General features: G+C 39.0%; 1 protein-coding gene across 4 annotated transcripts in view; it reads right to left on the reverse strand.

Moving 5' to 3' along the window:
* Positions 1-9,655: 9,655 nt before the first annotated feature.
* The window catches only part of PLGRKT (plasminogen receptor with a C-terminal lysine), a 50,283-nt gene continuing 37,541 nt past the window's right edge, over positions 9,656-22,397 (reverse strand). For 3 of the 4 annotated variants that reach the window (XM_030877120.2, XM_030877124.2, XM_030877121.3), the window contains exons 4-6: positions 14,343-14,473; positions 13,661-13,770; positions 9,656-10,267 (exon numbers count right to left, since the gene is read on the reverse strand). In XM_030877120.2, the coding sequence (XP_030732980.1) occupies positions 10,146-10,267; positions 13,661-13,770; positions 14,343-14,473 (363 nt within the window). In that variant the 3' untranslated portion in view covers positions 9,656-10,145. Of the gene's footprint in view, positions 10,268-13,660; positions 13,771-14,342; positions 14,474-14,831; positions 15,028-22,397 lie in introns of all 4 variants that reach the window. The other variant, XM_060300910.1, reaches the window with a different exon arrangement.

The raw sequence follows: 22,397 nt of genomic DNA on the forward strand, positions 1-22,397 counted from the left end.
GCTCACAGGCCTAGTTGCTCCGTGGCATGTGGGATCCTCCCAGACCAGGGCTCAAACCCGTGTCCCCTGCATTAGCAGGCAGATTCTCAAGCACTGCACCACCAGGGAAGCCCTCGCTTTTTTTCTTGATGAGCCTGGCTAATGGTTTATCAATTTTGTTTACCTTCTCGGAGAAGCAGCTTTTAGTTTTATTGATCTTTCCTATTGTTTCCTTCATTTCCTTTTCATTTATTTCTCATCTTATCTTTATAATTTGTTTCCTTTTGCTAACTGGGGTTTTTTTTTGTTCTTCTTTCTCTAGTTGCTTTAGGTGTAAGGTTAGGTTGTTTATTTGAGATGTTTCTTGTTTCTTAAGGTAGGATTGTATTGCTATAAACTTCCCTCTTAAAACTGCTTTTGCTGCATCCCATAGGTTTTGTGTCATTGTGTTTTCATTGTCATTTGTTTCTAGGTATTTTTTGATTTCCTCAGTGATCTCTTGGTTATTTAGTAGCGTATTGTTTAGCCTCCATGTGTTTGCATTTTCTACAGGTTTTTTTCCTGTAATTGATATCTAATCTCATAGAGTTGTGGTCGGAAACGATACTTGATACAATTTCAATTTTCTTAAGTTTAGCAAGGCTTGATTTGTGACCCAAGATATGATCTGTCCTGGAGAATGTTCCGGGAGCACTTGAGAAGAAAGTGTATTCTGTTGTTTTTGGATGGAATGTTCTGTAAATATCAATTAAGTCCATCTTGTTTAATGTGTCATTTAAAGCTTGTGTTTCCTTTTTTATTTTAATTTTGGATGATCTGTCCATTGGTGAAAGTAGGGTGTTAAAGTCCCCAGTATGATTGTGTTACTGTCCATTTCCCCTTTTATGGCTGTTAGCATTTGCCTTATGTATTGAGGTACTCCTATATTGGATGCATAAATGTTTACAATTGTTATATCTTCTTCTTTGATTGATCCCCTGATCATTCCGTAGTGTCCTTCTTTGTCTCTTGTAATAGTCTTTATTTTAAAGTCTGTTTTGTCGGATATGAGAATTGCTACTCCAGCTTTCTTTTGATTTCCATTTGCATGGAATATCTTTTTCCATCCCCTCACTTTCCATCTGTATGTGTCCCTAGGTCTGAAGTGGGTCTCTTGTAGACAGCATATATATGGGTCTTGTTTTTGTATCCATTCAGCCAGTCTATGTCTTTTGGTTGGAGCATTTAATCCATTTACATTTAAGGTAATTATGGATATGTATGTCCCTATTACCATTTTCTTAATTGTTTTGGGTTTGTTTTTGTAGGTCTTTTCCTTCTCTTTTGTTTTCTGCCTAGAGAGGTTCCTTTAGCATTTGTTGTAAAGCTGGTTTGGTGGTGCTGAATTCTCTTAACTTTTGCTTGTCTGTAAAGGTTTTAATTTCTCTGTCGAATCTGAATGAGATCCTTGCTGGGTAGAGTAATCTTGGTTGTAGAGTTTTCCCTTTCATCACTTTAAATATGTCCTGCCCTCCCTTCAGGCTTGCAGAGTTTCTGCTGAAAGATCAGCTGTTAACCTTATGGGGATTCCCTTGTATGATATTTATTACTTTTCCCTTGCTGCTTTTAATGTTTTTTCTTTGTATTTAATTTTTGATAGTTTGATTAATATGTGTCTTTGCATGTTTCTCCTTGGATTTATCCTGTATGGGACTCCCTGTGCTTCCTGGACTTGACTATTTCCTTTCCCATGTTAGGGAAGTTTTCAACTATAATCTCTTCAAATATTTTCTCAGACCCTTTCTTTTTCTCTTCTTCTTCTGGGACCCCTATAAGTCAAATGTTGGTGCGTTTAATGTTGTCCCAGAGGTCTCTGAGACTGTCCTCAATTCTTTTCATTCTTTATTCTGCTCTGTGGTAGTTATTTCCACTATTTTACCTTCCAGGTCTCTTATCCATTCTTCTGCCTCCATTATTCTGCTATTGAGTCCTTTTAGAGAATTTTAATTTCATTTATTGTGTTGTTGATCATTGTTTGCTCTTTAGTTCTTCTAGGTCCTTGTTAAACATTTCTTGTGTTTTCTCTGTTCTATTTCCAAGATTTTGGATCATCTTTACTATCATTACTCTGAATTCTTTTTCAGGTAGACTGCCTATTTCCTCTTCGTTTTTAACTTACTGTGTTTGGGGTCTCCTTATCGCAGGCTGCTGGTTCATAGTTCCCATTGTTTTTGCTTTCTGCCCCCAGTAGGTAAGGTTGGTTCATTGGGTTGTGTAGGCTTCCTGGTGGAGGGGACTGGCCTGTGTTCTGGTGGGTGGGGCTGAATCTTGTCTTTCTGCTGGGCAGGGCCAAGTCTGGTGGTGTGTTTTGGGATGTCTGTGAACTTAGTATGATTTTAGGCAGTCTCTCTGCTCATGGGTGGGGTGTGTTCCTCTCTTCCTAGTTTTTTGGCATGGGGCGTTCAGCACTGGAGCTTGCTGGCTGTTGAGTGGATCTGGGTCTTAGCGTTGAGATGGAGATCTCTGGGAGAGCTCTCATCGAATGATATTATGTGGCGCCGGGAGGTCTCTTGTGGTCCAACGTCCTGAACTCGGCTCTCCCACCTCAGTAGCTCAGGCCTGACACCTGAGCACCAAGACCCTGTCAGCCACGTGGCTCAGAAGACAAGGGAGAAAAAAAGAAAGAAAAATAAATACTAAATAAGTAAAAAAATTTTAATTATTAAAATAAAAAAGTAATAATAATTTTTTTAAAAAAAGAAGGGAGCAACAAAACCAATAAACAAGTCCACCAATGATAACAAGTGCTAAAAACTATACTAAGATAAACATAAAAATCAAAAACGAAATAGTCACATACAGCAAGCCCCAAGTCCACAGTTGCTCCCAAAGTCCCTTGACTCAATTTTGGGATGATTCATTGTCTATTCAGGTATTCCACAGATGCAGCGTACATCAAGTTGATTGTGGAGATTTAATCCACTGCTCCTGAGGCTGCTGGGAGAGATTTCCCTTTCTCTTCTTCTTTTTGCACAGCTTCTTCTTTTCGCACAGCACAGCCAAAGCAGGTCCTATCTCTATTCTTTTGTCTCTGTTTTTCCTTTTTTCTTTTGCCCTACCCAGGTACGTGGGGATTTTCTTGCCTTTTGGGAAGCCTGAGGTCTTCTGCCAGTGTACAGTAGGTGTTCTGTAGGAGTTGTTCCACATGTAGATGTATTTTTGATGTATTTGTGTGGAGGAAGGTGATCTCCACGTCTTACTCCTCTGCCATCTTGAAAGTCCCCCCACCTGCACTCTTGTCTGATGGTTTTCTTTGGCCTCTAGATCCCATTTTGCCTGAACACCATTTGTGCTGGAGAAATAACATACCAGGAACTGCCCTCCACCAATTAACTCAAGAGTGGGTTATAAATACCCCAGCTCTTTCACTCCTTGGGTGGGATAACTCTGGCCTGAGGGGAGGGTGTGTTCTAAATCATTTCTCAGAGTTCCCCAGCAGGATTAAGCTCCAGTTGCCCACAGAGGTAATTTCCTGGGTCAGACTTCATTTACTGGCTTCCTTTTCTTCCCCAATTCCCCACAAGTGTTTTTATGAGCATCTCCCAAATAAATGCCTTGATCAAGTCATTATTGCAAAATTCGCTTCAAGGAGAACCTACACTGAGACAGCTAAAAGAGATAAAAGTGAACATATCTGAGGAAAAGAAAATGGGAAGGAGAACAGAATGCCTTTTAACTATGACCCATGAGCCTGTTTGAATTTCTCCTTTTCCTAAAATACTCCTGTTCTAGTAGGAAATTGATGTCTCTGCTTGAATTGCTGAAAAGAACTTACGAAAGTCAGAACCTGAACAGAACCTCCTTTGCCTGCCTAGTTAGACTTTCAGGCTGTTTCAGAGGTAGTGGGCTTGTCCTAAGTCTGCAGTTCAGAAAAGGAAACTGGCTGGAAGGTCAGTCCGGCACCCTGTGTTTTCCATGGCTATTGAATTCAGAGAAGTAACTATCCATAGGCACAAACTGTATTCAAACCCCAGGTATCTTTTTATTATTGCTAGTTTGAAATAGGTAGCATTAGTTGGACTCTTTTCAAAAATTTTAGTTCTTTGAAGATGAAAAGAAAAGCATTCCAGAGGCCAGTTTTTCTCTCTGTTATTTTAGGAAGATGTAAAATTGTCAATATCTCAGAATCCATATTGGGTTCCTAGCACTCTCTCTGCCTCTGTCTCTCTTTCTTTTACAAAATCACCTTGGTGGATAGAGTTGGTGCTACCTTCTACTCAAGTCAGATCTTCATCAGCAGTACTTTAATGGTGTGGGGATGGTGGGAAGAGAAGGAAAAATAGTCACCTATATTCCTCAAAGCCCAACCATATTATCCTGACATCCTGACAGCTTTTCACAGAGTTCCCTTATCACATTTCAGTGTCTACTAATATCTCTAGTCTGTTGACTTTCACATACATTCAATAGCTGAGTCCTTACAGTTTTTTGAAACCGTCAAGCTATGATAGATCTCTGATTGTCAGTCTTCCATGGGACTTAACTTCATTTGGGCACATTCTTAACTCTGTTCTCCTAACACCAAATGAAATGCCAAAACCAACTTGGGTTCAGGGTCTGTCTGTCCCTTATCTCCAGGCAGGGCAGAAAACACCCACAAAGTGCCGCTGACCATAGATGAAGTCCTCCAAAAAAAAACCAGGTAAACTGAGGTTAGCATTGCATCATTCAACCCTGTGACACTTGTGGATTAAGAAATTGTATACCAAAAATGTCATCCAAACCTCAGACTCAGCAGTACTACTGAGTCGTTATCAGTGGAGTACAGATTTCCATTTGCTTTTATCTGTGGTCATGATGAATTTGTGCTGCCCCAGGCACACTTCTTACTGTCTTCCAAGTAGCCAGAGGAACAAGTTAGCACAGCAAAATAAACTGGCCTGTGAGGGGATCCCATGGGTGACTTTGGTCCCTGGGGGGCTCAGCTCCCCCAAACAAGCTAGTAACTGAACCCTGGCAGCCATTCTTGAGCTGTTTACTGTGAAAGGCATTTGAGTCAGCTCTATTCCTTCATGATACTACACTTCCTTGGTCCTATTCTTATTTTCTAGGCCTTTCTCACTTCCCCTTCTCTGCCCCTGGCCATTCTGGGCTTCCTGGTGCACCTGTAGCCCAGGTACTGCTCCAACCTTCATAAACTCCAAGACTGACACAAAGTTACTGTAGAAAAATCATCAGAGATGCTAAATAGTTAGCCCTGAATGTTAGAAACAACTCTCTACAAATTGACAGTGGGTAGTATGCAGGTTATTCCTGAAATCTCCTGTAGGCATCCACAAGGCCAAACCTAAGGAAACATTTCCAACCCTCATGCAAAACAGACACACTCGAAGGCCAAGAGAAACCACACCGCCTGAGTTACAGGCTTTATTTAAAAATATTTTCTCAAAAAAAATTAATATTAAAAAAAATATTTTCTCAGTAAGAGTTTGTTCCTTTCCCAGAATAATGGAGCACAATAGGTTCTGGCAAGGGTCTCTAGAATATCCCATTTGAACATGTGAATATTAAAATTGTTGAAGTCTATAAAAATGTTTTCAATTTCTTATTGCTCATATTCCTATTACATTGTTGTAGATTATTTTTGCAATCTGAGTCTGATTCCTCCCCATCCTCTTCTAACTCATGCCCTTTTAACCTCACTTTAGGACACTTTCTAAGGCTCTGAGACTGAGCATATGTGATAGTTTTTAAAAATTATTTCTGATTTTGACTTTGTCATTGTCCTCTTAGAGTCAGGCAGCATGTTGCATTGGAAAAACTCCTGCCAGTGATACCAAACACCAAAGTTCTAGTACAAACTACCATTACCAGATGTGAAACTTTAGGTAAATCACTAAGGGCCTCCATTTTCTCAACAGTAAAAATGCGGACTTAGACTAGACCACTTCTAAGGGTCTTCCCTCCCTCTTTAACATCTTGACAATAATTTCAGTATTTGTCATTAAAACTGTTTTGAGTAGATTTGGGACACTGCTATAATCTTTACAAAGTGCAGTTGAGTACTGCGCCACTAAGGACCATTCAACATTACCCCCAAACACAAACTGAATTGGGTGGAACACCATATAAACTTTATTTATTTGTAATTTTAGTCCCCAGTTGTCTCATTTAAATATGAATTTAAAACATTCAAAACACTTAGGTACTGTGATGTCATAAATTGCATTTTTAATATTACAATATTATTTACTATTGTAAAGTGATTTCCAAAAAGGGTCATTCTGCTGTAGAGAATTTCTGGACCCGTATTTATTTCCTTTAAACTATGACAACCTCCACATACACTAAGAGAGTCTCTGTGTTGCTTTAGTTGAACCAACAATGTTTGGGGAGAAATGGGTAGCCACATGGACTGAAGATGAGATTTTTCCCCCCAACTTTGTTCCTAATCACTGACAAAGACACTGGATGAGGCTACCATTATTTTAATCTCTAAATCTTTGCTCATAATCAGACAATAGTTTCTCATCCTTCTCCTTATACGCTTTCTCAGAATAATTTCCTTATTCTTCTTGTAATATCACAAAACTTTGTGGTTATAAGCTAGCTGAACAAAGACCCTATCAGGCTCAGTATTTGGAAATGTCAGATGTCTAGTTGTTAATCAGGGCTTATTATTAATGCAAGTTTTAATTAACATAAATGACTAAGGAACAGCTCAAGAATCAGGGCATAAATGTTTGTCTTTTCAATTAAATGATACTGTAAATAATAAATTAGGGGGAAAGCTTTGGATAATCAGTAATACCAAAGACAATTGGGATATATTTTAATATAGTCGAGTTGCAAAGCCATTAGTTAATAGCTCTGCTTTGATTTTTGCCTCACCACACATTTGGGAGCAAACAAAAGTGTGAGTATGTGCATGTGTTTAGCAGAGGCTCTATTCAGTAACAATTATTAACTCAGGGTCAATGCCAAGAAGCCAAGACAAATGAATGGCCTGGTGGTTCAGAGGGGGCTCAGGGCCTGGATATGTTTCACAGCAACACAAATCCCATGTAAGTTATTTAGCCAGTCAACCCTTGCAGGGGACTCAAACCCACTCTTGGTAAGCCCTGGCTAGACTATGTCAGGAATATTTGGACAGCATGATTGAACTTAAGGGGAAAGAAAGACTTACAATTCCAGATTCTGACATGGTCTACAAACCAATGCTAGATATTAGATATCCAGTAGACTACCAGTATGCCTCCCAATCACTTCTTTCCCATGTTCTCCAGAGGCCCCAGATAATCCATGTGGATTAAATGAAAGGAAATCACCTTCTCCCTCTACAACCTCAAACTGGTTTCCTAGTCCTGTTATTATTCCTTTTCATTTTCCTGAATCCATCCCCAAAGCCACGCCTTAGCCATATTTGGGCCCTGGTGAATGCTCAGGTGGATCATTGCAGCAATTGATTGGGCGCTGGGATCTTCCCCCTGCAATGGACTAATCCCGATCCCAATTCAGATTCTTTCACGCCCATCACCCTGAAGATAGAGTGCAAACTATAGAGTGTTACACCCAAGGTCCTTCAGGAGTTGAGCTGTGCCTCCAGGCTCACTTCTTAAAAAGTACCCCATGTAAGGAACCTCTTGCTCGCGGCAAACTGAACAACCAGCAGCCGATCCCCGGACTTGACACACATGGACGTGCCTTTAATCAGTCTTCTGACCAAGATGCCCTTCCTCTTCACTTCCTTATCTTCCTGGAGAAATTCAGTGGATCCTTCAAGATCTGGCCCAAGTTCTCTACAGCTTTTTTTTTTTTTTTTACATCTTTATTGGAGTATAATTGCTTTCCAATGGTTAGTTTCTACTTTATAACAAAGTGAATCAGTTATACATATACATATGTTCCCATATCTCTTCCCTCTTGCGTCTCCCTCCCTCCCACCCCTCTAGGTGGTCACAAAGCACCGAGCTGATCTCCCTGTGCTATGTGGCTGCTTCCCACTAGCTATCTATTTTACGTTTGGTAGTGTATATATGTCCATGCCACTCTCTCACTTTGTCACAGCTTACCCTTCCCCCTCCCCATATCCTCAAGTCCATTCTCTAGTAGGTCTGTGTCTTTATCCCTGTCTTACCCCTAGGTTCTTTATGACTTTTTTTTTCTTAAATTTCATATATATGTGTTAGCATACGGTATTTGTCTTTCTGACTTACTTCACTCTGTATGACAGACTCTAGGTCCATCCACCTTTAATTGTTTCAAAACCATATCTTGCTATGCTTGAGGGTAGTGGCCATTATATTCATAATTGTTTCCCCCCTTCAGATTTCATCTTCCACTATTCTCTCTGGCCTTCTTTCTATTCTCTGGCCATGCCAAGTCTCAGAGCTTTTCCTCTGGCTCTTCCCTTTGCCTAGAGATCTCTTCCCTGTCCCCATATGTGCTCTTCACAGGACTGCCTCATTCAAGTCTTAGCTCAAATGTCACCTCTGCAGAGAGGCAGTCCCTACTGTCCCACATCTAAAGTAGCCTCCCCCAATATTCTTCTAATCATTCTTTTATTATCCTGTTTGCATTTGTCTCCATCAGAAATGAACTTGTTTATCTTCATGTTTATTTGTTCTCTCCCCAGCTCTCCCACTCCTCACTAGAACATATTTATCTGCCTAAGATATAGCAACCTTGTCTATGCATTCACTCATGTAGCCCCAGTGCCTACAACAGTGGCTGACACATAGCAGGTATTAATAAATATCTTTGGAATTAGTGTATGTAGGGTTTGCAACTGTAGGAATGGATATAAATAGGATTATTTTATGAGTATAGGTTTCCTGGTGAGTGGAAATAAAAAGGTGGACATCCTAATCAACCTTCCCCTCCTTCCCACCTCTCTAGAAACTGTGCCCTGAGTCATTATTTGAATGTTTTTACCTTTTGTCTTTCACAATTGTCTTTGCATGTCAAGAATGCATTAAGGCATAACTTTTGCAAGACCTTTTAGAGTATAGACTCTGGAGCCAAACCATTTAGGGTTATGTCCCAGTTCTGTCTGTGTATGACCTTAGGCAAGCAATTCAATCTCTTTATGCCACAGTTTCCACATATATAAAAATGATGGGGGGCTTCCCTGGTGGCGCAGTGGTTGAGAGTCCGCCTGCCGATGCAGGGGACAGGGGTTCGTGCCCCGGTCCGGGAGGATCCTGCGTGCCGCGGAGCGGCTGGGCCCGTGAGCCATGGCCGCTGAGCCTGCGTGTCCGGAGCCTGTGCTCCGCAACGGGAGAGGCCACAACAGTGAGAGGCCCGCGTACCACAAAAAAAAAAAAAAAAAAGGAAAAAAAAAATGATGGGGGCTTCCCTGGTGGTACAGTGGTTAAGAATCTGCCAATGCAGGGGTCACGGGTCCGGGAAGATCCCACATTGCTGCAGAGCAACTAAGCCCATGCACCACAACTACTGAGCCTGCATTCTAGAGCCCACAAGCCAAAACTACTGAGCCCTCATGCCACAACTACTGAAGCCCGCGCGCCTAGAGCCTGTGCTCCGCAACAAGAGAAGCCACTGCGATGAGAAGCCCATGCACCACAACGAAGAGTAGCCCCTGCTCACCACAACTAGAGAAAGTCCGTGCACAGCAATGAAGACCCAACGCAGCCAAAAATAAATAAATTTATTAAAAAAAAAATGATGCCTGCCTCATTGGATTGTTGGGATAATTACAAGAATATGTGCAAAACAATCAGACAATGGCCATAGCAAGTGCAATATACATGTTAATCATTAATATTAGTTGTTTTCTATCATGTGGAGACAGGACACAATTGAGAAATCCAAATAAAAGCAGTATCTGTGGGAGATTACTGTGATGGGGCAAGTGTGTGCAACAGAGAAATGAGAACAATAAAACTTTTGCTTCCAGAAACTCAAAAAAATATAGTTTATTAATTTTACATTTAGATGTTTGTGATACACACACATATAGAGGAAATCTGAAAGTAGAGTACCTCCATGATTTTGTGTTGAATGTTATACATTTTATTTTAAAATAATTTAACAAAGTTCATCTTAAATTTTATTATTTTAAAATAAAAACCATTATATCAAAATCTCAAGCATTTAAAAAATTGTAAAGGCCATGATTCAAGTCAACAATTCTGTATTTTGAGATTTGGTGGGTAAACATGATTTCATTTGTCTATGAAGAATTTACTCTGTTCCCTTCTTGCCTTTTCAAGGTTTTCAAAAGTGATCATTCCTTTTGGCAGCTGCAACTTACTCTTTTCTGTTTCCAGTATGTTCTCGGCTTCACCTTAAATAAAGTACAGAAATGTGCAAGGTGACAAAGGGGTCATCAGCATTTTGTGAGAAGACCTACTTGTTGTGTTCCACTGACATGCTGTAACACTGTGTGGAGGCATGCCCCCAGATCTCACAGTTACATATTTCACCCACTGTCCCCAGTGAAGTGACCTCCCAAAGGAAACACAGTAATGAATTCTGAAGATTCATAAAGAGATAAATCAGATGCCAGAGACTTTGACAGAAGACAGCATTTTAAAATGTAGAAGAGAAAACATCCTGACTTTCCTTCAAGGAAAAAAAATAGTACTTGGTATTCTTTAGTTATAAAGAATACTATTAGTTGTGTTAGGATAACTATTAGTTGTGTTAGGAGGGGTTCAGGGTGGTGAAACCCCATATGGTTCTTCTTGTTGCCCCTTATTATATCATAAGTGATGTGAGAAGAAAATAAAGTTTACTAAAAAACTCTAATTTTTCAGGAAAGCTAATCTTTGACTTGAAACTACTTATAAATACCCCAAATAATATTAAATGTTCTTTAGTCCATATATACATACATACACACACATATACACATTTTTATAAACAATTCCTCTTAAATAATAGCTAGTAATTTCTTGGGCACAGTGACATTTGCCAACTTTTATTGTTGAAGACTAGCGAAATTCTGAAAAACTATAATATATGTTGTTGACATTCCATAAACTTTCCTTGGGAATAAAGGCAGTTGTTTTCTTGAAGTATTCCTCTTTTAATGCACAATTAATTTATACTCCAAACCCAACAGGGCAGGCTACAATTTGCAAATTATCACAGCATTCTAACAATCTGCAAACATTTTTTTTTCTCAATCTTAAATAGTAAGTAAAAATCATTATAAAATTGTATGTAATTGGGCAGGCTATTGATGGACAGACTAGATGTTTCCATGAGAGAGTGCCTTCCATATGGCAGATTCTTAGTATATGTTTACAGAATGGCTGATAATAAAGTCAATTAAACAGGAAGTATATATCTTGGGGTCATCTCTAGTTAACAGGGCTATATATTATAAACTAAACTTTTTAATATGGTAAATTTCCTGGTGGATTCTAAAGTTTTATTTTATTTTTTTTAAACAGGAAATTTCCACAACATTCCTTGGAAGTTAAATTTTTATATTCTATAGACTCTGATGGACCTGTTATAAAATTACTTCCCAATTATACAATCAAAATATTCCTAGAAAATAAATTTGCCCTCCATTAGTAATACATTCAAGTGAATGCTGTATAATAGAGTTGAGATTTCTTAATACTACATACTAACTTTTATGAGGGACTGAGAACTCTAATGTTCTTATAAACAGTGAGACATAGTTGAGCTCAGACTAATGAATTCTTAAGCAAATGAGTAACATGAACCTGAGCAGGTTATTGAAATGAGTTTTAACATAAGTAAATCAGTTTTGTACAGTTAGTTTCCAGCTTAAAATGGAATTGTACTCCAAAAGTTAATTTGTAGATCAGTGTTTTAGAACTCAGAATACATTTTCCCACAGTAATATATGCTATAAATAAATTTCTAGGCCATCAGCAAAACACTGTTTAGCCCACAATATAGCTGAACTATGATACCAATAATGTCTGACCCCAAAGGACATTTTAACATAGTTTCTATGTGGAAAATGTACTTCTATTTTCAAATGGGAATTTTTAAGAACATATAATTCCTCCATTTCCCTAAGTCTGTGCATGAAATGTTCTACTGCCTACTCCCAATACCTGCACCTTCTCCTTTCCCATGCTAAACCAGTCCCCACAGAGCCTCAGGGATAGTGATGCGCCTATAGCCCAGGAGAGAACAGGATGGCAAAAATGAAGGCTTGGGAAAGCACTGTTTCCAGCATGCTCTGGGTTGAAGGCTTGAGGATTAGGGAAATAGGGATCCTCATGAGAGGTGTGTAGTGGTGGGAATTTGGAAGACATGGATATCCTAGACTAATGGGAAACTCTGTCTTCTTGGGACAGGAATGGCATCTGTGGCAGCAGTGCTAGTTTCTAGGGCAATAAAAGCCAGAGTTCAGTGGGAACAGTACGGTACTGGTGAAAATTTAACAACCAGCTTTCCAGAACAAAAACAAATGTATATAAGTTTATTATGTACATAAGTTTATTATAAATTTTACTTCTATGAAATATATGTAGCATACAATTTATAAATGATAATAACATGTACAGTACCCTTTATCATAAATTCTATATAGCAAATTGATCCTCAAAGAATGTTTTTATTGATTTTTGCTGAACTCTTTTATCCATAGCTCACCTAAGCAGTTGATGAGAAAGTATAATTTCAACATGAATGATGGTCGGTGTTTTCATTTACGTTAATGAGTAGGACAAAAGTGAAACAGTGATATTGTGGACTTTGTTGAATCAGATAACAGTTTTTAAATATTAGGACATTTCCTGAATTTTTTATGCTATTCACAACATAATGGATATGGACACAACACACTTTTAAGACTAATATACATCATTAACATTTTCTTCATCATTTTCTTAAGTCTAGACCACGGGTTGGCAGACTTTCTTAAAGGGCCAGATAGTAAATATTTTAGGCTTGTGGGGACTTGCATATCTGTTGCAGTGACTCGGCTCTGTCATGGAAATGGAAAAGCAGAAATGAATGGGTATGTCTGTGTTCCAATAAAACTTTATTTTCAAAAATAGGTGGCCAGCCTGCAGACCATAGTTTGTCAGCCCCTGATCTAGACAATCAACAAAATAGTAAGTCAAGCCTTGATTTGGTATTTGTAGATTTCCATGGTGTAAATACTCCCACCATGACCACCTTCAAGCTGACATACCAATGGGATGTCACTGAAGTCAGAGTTGTATCTGTATTTTATTGTGTCTATATATTGTATCTGCATTGCCACCATACAGATACAGTAGATATACATAACTTAAAAGAATAGATATACATAACTTAAGAGTACAGATATTTGTAAAATAATTAGAAACTAAGTTCTGATTATTAGTGTTTTAATATAATTTAATATTATGTATTTTCTGTAATTTATTTAATTGTAAGTTTATATAATTAAAAAAAATTTTATTGGCGTATAGCTGATTTACAATGTTGTGTTAGTTTATATAATTTAATTTTTAATAATGACTGTGTTTAACAACCAGCTTACAAAATTCCTGAACATTTGACGGTTGGTTCTTGTGAGCTGGTATGAGGTGACTCCAGCATACCACTATGTGAGAGGGGGCAGAAATATCGGTCATTGGTAGCTCAGGGAGAGTCTTGTCAGAATTTTCATAATTCAAGGGGGTGTGAGGAGTGGATCCTGGAACCAGAAAATGAATCAGAAATTGAGACTCTGGTCTAAGACTTATCAAAGACTTACCTTTCATTCTTTGTATAAGGGTCCCGTAGCCCATGTCATACTGGTAGGCAAGGACAAAGCCTAATGGAACGATAGGGAAGAGGAAGGCAGGCTTCTTCTTTTTAATTGCTCTGATTCAAGAACAAAAAAGAATGAATATCAAGGAATAACCTGTAAATAAATATCTTTGTACTTGATGAAAGGAAATAATTTATCTGCTTTTGGGAAGAATATCCTCCATTTCAGAAGTTACTTAATTCTTCTATGGAAATAGGATTTGCTTACCCATAATCCCTCAGCAGATTCTGCAGTTCTTGGGTAGGGTCTATGATTTGTTCATCTTTATTTGATGTTGAGGCTCAGATTACTCATTTTAAAAATATTTAAGTATTGATATCTATCCCTTAGGGACTGTGGAGATGAATTTGTAGAGACTTCCTTCTATCTTGGTGCAAAGTCAGTCCTCTCTCTTACTTATAAAATGGAGAAAAGTACAGAAGAAATCTAAGAAACTAAAGGAAGAATTAACTATTACTATCCTGGTTCTACAGAGTTACCGCCAAGGACTAAAATATCAGGGTTACTTTGTTCGCCTATACGTGTACTATTTGGATCAAAGTCCTATCTTGGCCAACTTAATAATATGATCATGGCAGAGACAAAAAGAAGTAGAAGAAAATTTTAAAGTAAGTAGCAAATATACCCAGCTGTTAAAGAGACGGCTGCAATGCCAAAAAAAGTTCCAAAATATTTGAGGAATTCCCGAGACCAAGCAATCTGCATAGCCATTTGTCTTTCTCTCGTTTCATTCTGCATCATTAGCTGCCTTTCCAGCTGAGGACAAAACAAAAGACAAAGTGTGGTTATTCATCTTTTGAATCCGAGCACAGAGTTAATAATCTGCTTTTCTAGTGGATTTTCTTTCTTCAGTAGCTTTAATTCATGTTTTTTCTTTTTTTAATCTCAGGAGACTTTGACTAAAGTCCTTCTGGACTGCTATCCCCAACTGTAATCTTGGCAGTGAAATCTGGAATATATATGGAATAAGTATGATATTCTTCTTCAGCTCTTGTATGCATGTAGTCTGGAACGTTTATCCAAGCCCAAAATATATGTTCAGCTTACTATATGAAATGTGAGAAAAATATCTATGTGCCTTTAAATACAGAAACACTTTATTGGCCTTAATTACCGTTTGCACTGAAATCATTTTGTCTTCCAAAACCATCCAACTCCACGCTGAAATTCATTTGAAGTATTGGGTCCATATTGCATCATAATATGATGGTAGAGGGGTATTATTTTGAGATATCAATAGAGATTTTTCTTTGCCACATTTTTCTTGTTGCCTCAAGTCCTTCACCACTTTAGTCAGTGCCTTTCACTGCCTTAGAACAGAAAGCAGATACAGCGCAGAACACAGGAGACTGTATTTCTGAATGGATTTTTTAGAAAATACATAGGAGAAGCAACAGTCTGAAAGCCCAAGCCCATTATTTTGAAAGAGTTAGATTCTTGAGAGAGAAAAGAGCTCTTTTTAAATTCTCAAATCTTGGCACTGTGTATCATTAGCAAAGCCTAGAGGATAGCAAGCATATAAACCACAGTGTGAGAGGAATGAGTAATAATGTGACTCAATTTTCCTTCCATGCCTTCTTTCTCCTGTGGGAAGGGACTGGAAGAGGAGAATGAGATTTTATGAAAAAAGATGGGGCTTGGCTCCGTGACCCCTCGTGGAGGTTGAAGCCCCAGGGGATGTAATGGATTTCGAATTTGAGAATCCTCAGACAGAGAGCATTTGTAGTTCTGCCTCCTGTCAAGAATTCTGGGAAGGGGCATCTGTCCGCCTGCCGATGCAGGGGACACGGGTTTGTGCCCCGGTCCGGGAAGATCCCACACACCGCGGAGCGGCTGGGCCCGTGAGCCATGGCCGCTGAGCCTGCGCGCCCGGAGCCTGTGCTCCGCAACGGGAGAGGCCACAACAGTGAGAGGCCCACGTACCGCAAAAAAAAAAAAAAAAAAAGAATATAAAGTAAAGCAGAAATGGTTGCAGAGCAGATCTAGGCTTATAGAAGAAGGCCTGAGAGAGGCCACGCCGGTCTCCCTCAGTTGCCAAGGGTTGTGGATAAAGTCTGCAAGGTTCCCAGGTCAACCTGGATAGGGTCATAGAAGGTAGCTGATAATTGAAAGCATGTGGCTTACCAGAGAGTCACCAAAGCCTAGGGCCCAGGAACCCAATAATAGACACTTGGGTAAAAACTAAGGATATTCAGAAACTCTGAATACCCTAACTTTACTTATCTATTAATCTGAAACTATTCTAAAATTTAAGTTTATTTTTTTATTAAGTTTATTTTTATTATATATTCTAGGTCTCTAATCTCTACCAATAAGAATAGAAGCAATCATCTCCATATATCAGAGAAACTGTGAAAATCAGCTAGACTATATCTGCAATAAACTAAGTCTAGAGGTGAAAAAAAATCCATGCAGACCCTCTCTTTCATGGGCAAAAAATCCTGATGAAGGACATCATTGAGCTATAATGCTAATTATCAATTAAAACTTTATTAATGACCACATACTTTATAAAATTGTATTTAAAGTCACAGGTCTAGGTCCAAATACATTTTAAAATTCAAATTAATTAATAAATTTTATCACCAAACTTTTTCAATAGCCATAAGGAGATAATTACATTAATGTAATTATTAATTTACCAGTAATAGGCATTATTTAACTAAATGTACATTCATTTTCACCCTTCTTCCCCAAATATTGACGCTAATAACAAGAGCAAAAGAGAACATGTACAGTAAGTTTCTGTAACAGTCTTTAACCCAAATCATAAATATAAAATTCTTTATCCTATTTTAAAAGAATTTTACACCTTTTTATAATAATTATTTTCCTATCTCTGTTACTTTTGATACTGCTTTATAGGACAATTTGAAATTAAAATGTTCCTCATTATCACTTCAGACTAAGATGATTTTACAGGCTTAGCTGGTACTAGTTTAACAATTACAGAGCCACAATTAATTTTAAAGAGAATATAATAAAAGAGAGCTAGCTTATTAAAAATTATTGTTCAGGGTGCAGCGGTTAAGAATCCACCTTCCAATGCAGGGGACATGGGTTCGATCCCAGGTCCGGGAAGATCCCACATGCCACAGAGCAACTAAGCCCGTGCACCACAATTACTGAGCCTGTGCTCTAGAGCCCGCAAGCCACAACTACTGAGCCCGCGTGCCACAACTACTGAAGCCTGCGTGCCTAGAGCCTGAAGCTCACACACCTAGAGCCCGTGCTCTGCAACAAGAGAAGCCACCGCAATGCGAAGCCTGCGCACCACAACCAAGAGTAGCCCCCACTCGCTGCAACTAAAGAAAGCCTGCGCGCAGCAGCAAAAACCCAACGCAGCCAAAAGTAAATAATAAATGAATTAATTTAAAAAATCATCATAGCGTTTCTTTAAAAAAAAATCATTGTTCATAGTAGGAGAAACCACATTATGACCACCTTCATAAAACTGTTACATCCACTCTTTCTTGTGTATTTTAACTCTTCAGATTTTTTTGTTTAAAAAATATTAAGGGCAGCCACAAAATTACTGACCTCAGTAATTTGTCAATCTTTTGAGTCTCAGAAGGGGCAACTATGTAAAAATCCACAGACCATTTAATACGTTTCCCTTTAATACAATCTTAAAATGATTAAATTTCATGTGGACACATAAAACATTTTCACAGCACAAAAAAGGCAATGACATTGTCCTATAAATTATCTTCATTGTAGTTTTAATTTTTTATTAATTAGAGCCTTTCCTATTTTTGAGAAATAATTAGGCCAACCTTGAAAAAAATCCGTATACTTCTGTGTTTTTAGTTTCCAACAGTCTTTTAACTTATGCATAATATATTCACATGTAATAGAAAAGATGTCTTTTTATTTGCTTAACTGGACAATGCCAAAAAGCTATTCTGCATGTTTTGTCACAAAAGAGATTTTGTTTTATCAGAAATGAATATTTTATATTTGTCTATGCCTTTTTTAAATTAACAGAGACATTATTGATACCTTCTAAACTAAAAGCAAAATCAGAATTTCAGGTAAACAAACCATAAAGATCATTAAAATAAAGCAACCATAATGAAAGCTGTGACAAGTGGCATTTAAGTTTAACTTGCTCTACAGATGTTTTAAATGTTCAACATCCAGTAAGTAGTTTGGGAAGAATCTGGAACGGGAAATGAATAACAAATTGAAGCTTTTTAAAAATAAATCCAGGGCTTCCCTGGTGGCGCAGTGGTTGAGAGTCTGCCTGCCAATGCAGGGGACACGGATTCGAACCCTGGTCTGGGAAGGTCCCACATGCTGCGGAGCAAGTAGGCCCGTGAGCCACAACTACTGAGCCTGCGTGTCTGGAGCCTGTGCTCCGCAACAAGAGAGGCCTGCGCACTGCGATGAAGAGTGGCCCCAGCTCGCCGCAACTAGAGAAAGCCCTCGCACAGAGACGAGGACCCAACACAGCCAAAAATAGATAAATAAATAAATAGATTTAAAAATAAGTCCATTGTTTAATCAATGACTTATGAAAATAAAAACATTGAAGTATTATTCAGAAGCTTAAAAGCTTTGGTTACAGCATCTTGTTACATACCTTCCAATAAAGATTACAACACAATTAAATCCACTCTTATTCTCAGATGTTTGTAAACAATAAGGTCACCCTATGTAAAAACTAAGAATTCCAGTTTAGCAAAAGCCCTTTATATTACTTATGGATTCTAAAATATATGGACTTTCTCCAGCAAGATCAGAAGATGCTGACAAGATGAGTAGAGCCTGGGAAAGAACGAAAGATCAATGACGTTCTCGTCCGTTATCTAAAATTCTGTAAAGACATAGCTGCTAACAGTGTCTGGTACATTATAAATGCTATTAACTGAAGTTGAAGACAATTCCAGAACTTAAGTAAAAAATGATAATAAGCATATTTTCTTTTATCCTGGATTTCCTCATTTTAAAGAGTACATATTTCTTACTTTGATAATTAACGTTCCTCTATGTCAATCCTAGCTGTGCACAAAGCTAAGACCTCTATTCTATAATACTTAGAACAAAAAATCTTAGAAACAAAATATGCTTCAAAAATAAAATTAGAAAATCATTAAGGTAGTGTAAGATGCTTACTTCTACTTTATTGTGGCAGCTGATGCACTGATAGAAATAATAATGTGGTTCACCAGGTGCTAAGCACTGTACTTAATTTACATATATTGACTTTCCTGCAAAACCCTATGAGGCTGGTCTATGAGTTAAAGATAATGGAATCCACTCCAATTAGTAATTTAAACAGAATGGGACTTATTGCAAGGTATTTGGCAGGTTAAGAATTTCTAGGGGAGCCATGGAAGTTAGTTTGTGTCCTATACTATCAGGAATAACATAGCAGGGAGAAATGCTCAGCCAGAACAGGGGACTCTCCTATGGGAACCCCACAGCTACTGCCTTCTGTCATAGATGCTCAGAACCAAATACTGAAATTCCACCTCCACATTCCCAAATGTCAGCTCCACTACAGTGATTACAAGAAGATCCAACATCTTCTAGAAGCTTTATACTGCCCATGTCCACCTCCCAGGTTTCCTTCAGGTGTGCCTAGATGGCAGAACCATGTCAGATGTGAAACCCAGCTGCAAGAGTCTGAGAAATCTGCCTCTGGCTTTCCAGCCTCTGTTGCCATAAGGGAGTTGGATGGAATGGAAGCTGAGCAGAGGATGTATTGACTCAGTTTACAGTTGAGGAAACTGAGGATCAGAGTTCGACTGATTTTCCCTGTGGCCTCAGTTATCAAATGGCAGATCTAGGATTCAAACCCAGGCCTGCCTGTTCCAAGGCCCAACCTTGCAGTCTACTCTCAGTACACTGGCAGTAATCAAGTCAATGTGGAAAATGGGAGTAAAGCAGGCAGGGTATGTCGTTACCATCTGAAAAGCCTTTGGCCTTCTATTATAATTAATACAAGAATTTTAAAAAGACACTGTGTAATGAGCTCTAAATTTATGGGGGTACAGGCTGACCTGAATTACTCTGTTTAATTCCCCTTAAAAGAGCCTCTCTACACACTGTCTCTGATTTTATGCCCCCATCCCTGTAGTGATTTCAGTGACCAGCACTCTCTGAATGTGAGCCTCCTAAGGCCCCTGTGACCTCCTCCTCGTTGTCATATCTAATTTCTCAGAGAACTGGGGGCAACCACCACATCCAAATAATGACCATGGCCTGGAGACTTGATTTCTAAACATTTCTTGAGATGTGGCCTCTCCTACGCTGTTGTGCAAGCGTGCGTTTGGGGCTCAGGCCAAGGGCCCTGGGAGAGAACAAGGCCAGCCCGTGGCTCTATAAGGAAACTAGTGTCTGTGCTCAAGGTGAGGGCAGAACAGGAAGCTAAGGAAGTTCTGAAAAGTCAAGACCTGCTCCCCTTCCATAAATGAAATACAAAGGGGAAAGGCAACTCCTAAAACCACAAAGGTACTAGAACCTTTTCCAGAGAGGGTCCTTCAAATCCTTTATTTGTTTACTTTCCCCTAGAATTTTTTTCTCATCCATCTCCTCTTGGTCTTCTCAGCTCCTGGTGATATTATCACTTTCCAGGATCCAGCTACCACTTCTTGCTGATGACGTCTGAATTCTAAATCTCTACCCTGGAGCTCTTTTCAGTGGTATATTGTGTTTCCAACTGTCTTCTGAGCATCTCCACGGGGAGATAGACAGCCAAGTCTTACCTAGATGTCTCTGCACACCTCTAAATCCAGCCTTCTTCCTGCTGTACCTGCTCCAGCTCAGAGCATCATTACCCATCAACAAAAGCACTATATTACCACCAATCTGTCTCTATCCTAGTTTCTTCTCCCTCCAATCCATCTTTTATATGGCTCTCTCTATATTTATTTACATTTCTATTCCTATCTCAAAAGCAATCTCATGTTACTTTCCTGTTTAAAAAATTTTACTGGTTCTTTAATTCCTAGACATAACACGGCCTTTAAAAATCCTATTCCAATTTACCTCTTGGGCTTCATGTCCTGACAGTCTTCCCCTAAACCACAGCCAGCAATCCTTACCCAGACTAGGCACGTTCATCTTTCCACAGCTTTTTGCTCATAGAGACAGACATTGGAGTCACTTGGACTGGGTTCAAATTCTAGTTCTGTCACAAACTTGCTATGTGATTGTGCACAAGCCCCCTAAATGTCTTGACTCCAATTTCTCTATCTCTAGGAGCAACATAGTTACCTTACAGGGATGCTCTCCTAAAGAAGATGGCATATTTGAAGGGAGTTTTGCACCGCAGGCATTGGAATGTGTTAGCCCCTCTGTCTTGCTTTCTCCTCTTGTCTCCTGTCCCAATGGTTACCTAGACTTACAGCCTTTTTCCTTCACTATCTTCCCTCTCTCTTTCTAGGACAGTTCACCTGTTTTCTGACTTCAAAGTTTCTCTTTGCTGAAGATGCCCACATCTCTATCCGGAGCCCCATCAACTCACTGAGCAATGCTGCCAGCTGCAGCTGGCTGACTTGTGTTCCTGGTACTACACTGAATTCAGCACTCCCTGCACTGTGACTGTTAGTTCCTCCAGACCAGCCCCCCTGCCAGCTCCTTGTACTCCTCAGAAGCTCCATGATTCTCCCAGAGGAATAAAAACTTTGGTTTCCATCTTCAACTCACTCTTCTTAACTCCCCATGTATCTAGTTAGTCCAGAAATTCTACCACCAGCTTTTTCTCTGAAATCTCCCCTTTTCTCCATTCTTGCTACCTCCCCTGAAATCCAAATCCCTATCACTTTAGACTTTGGGTACTGCAATGGCCCCATGTTATCCTTATATGTCTAGCCTGTGGTATAGATCTATTAACAAAAAAGCACTGTGGCCCAGAAGTTAATACTATGGACACTGGAGCCAGACTGCCTGAAACTGAAGCCTGGCTCCACCACTTGCAAGCTGTGTAGCTTCTGGCAAGTTCTTGCATCTCTCTGTGCCTCAGTTTTCTTATCTGTAAAACGGGGCAAATGACAATGCCTACCTTAAAAGGTTGTTGTAAGGATTAAATGAGCAAATACATGTTAAGGTCTTAGAGCAGAGCTTTAATAAAGATTCAATAAAAGTTAGCTGCTATTATTTGCCTCGAAAATAGACGTAAGGTTGCAAGATTATTTTAAAATATTTTAAATTAAATAAAAGGTTCTGCTCCTGTCATTCCCCTGCTCAAAAACTTCTAAAACTTCTTTTTTCTGCTACATCATGTATAAATGCTCTACTCAGCTTTCTGAGCCCTCTGGACCAGATCTGTGCCTCACCTCATTTTCTACTGTAGCCCTTCTCAGCTTTGGTCAGGTGGACTTCCTGCAGTTTTCCAAATGTGGCTCTATCTGACTCTTCCTGGCCTTGTGACCTTAGGTGAGTCACGGCATGTCTAAACAGCCTGTTTTCTCATCTGTGACGTGGGGATAATAACAGTACCTTCCTGGTGGGTTTTTTTGTTTTTTTATGAGACTAAAAAGGAATTAGAGCATCTTTTTTTAACATGCCTGTAGTTGTTGAGGGAGAGCAGGCTTGTATGGGAAAAGCAGCAGCAGTCTACATAGTGTCAATCAGAAATACATTTCTGTAAATCTTGAAGCCTAGGGAGGTAAAAATACATTTCAGGAGAAAAAGACAAAGTTTCCACAGAAATGAACATAGTATCCTTAAA

The sequence above is a fragment of the Globicephala melas genome, chromosome 6, assembly GCF_963455315.2.
Source record: "Globicephala melas chromosome 6, mGloMel1.2, whole genome shotgun sequence".
NCBI classification, from domain to species: Eukaryota; Metazoa; Chordata; class Mammalia; order Artiodactyla; family Delphinidae; genus Globicephala; species Globicephala melas.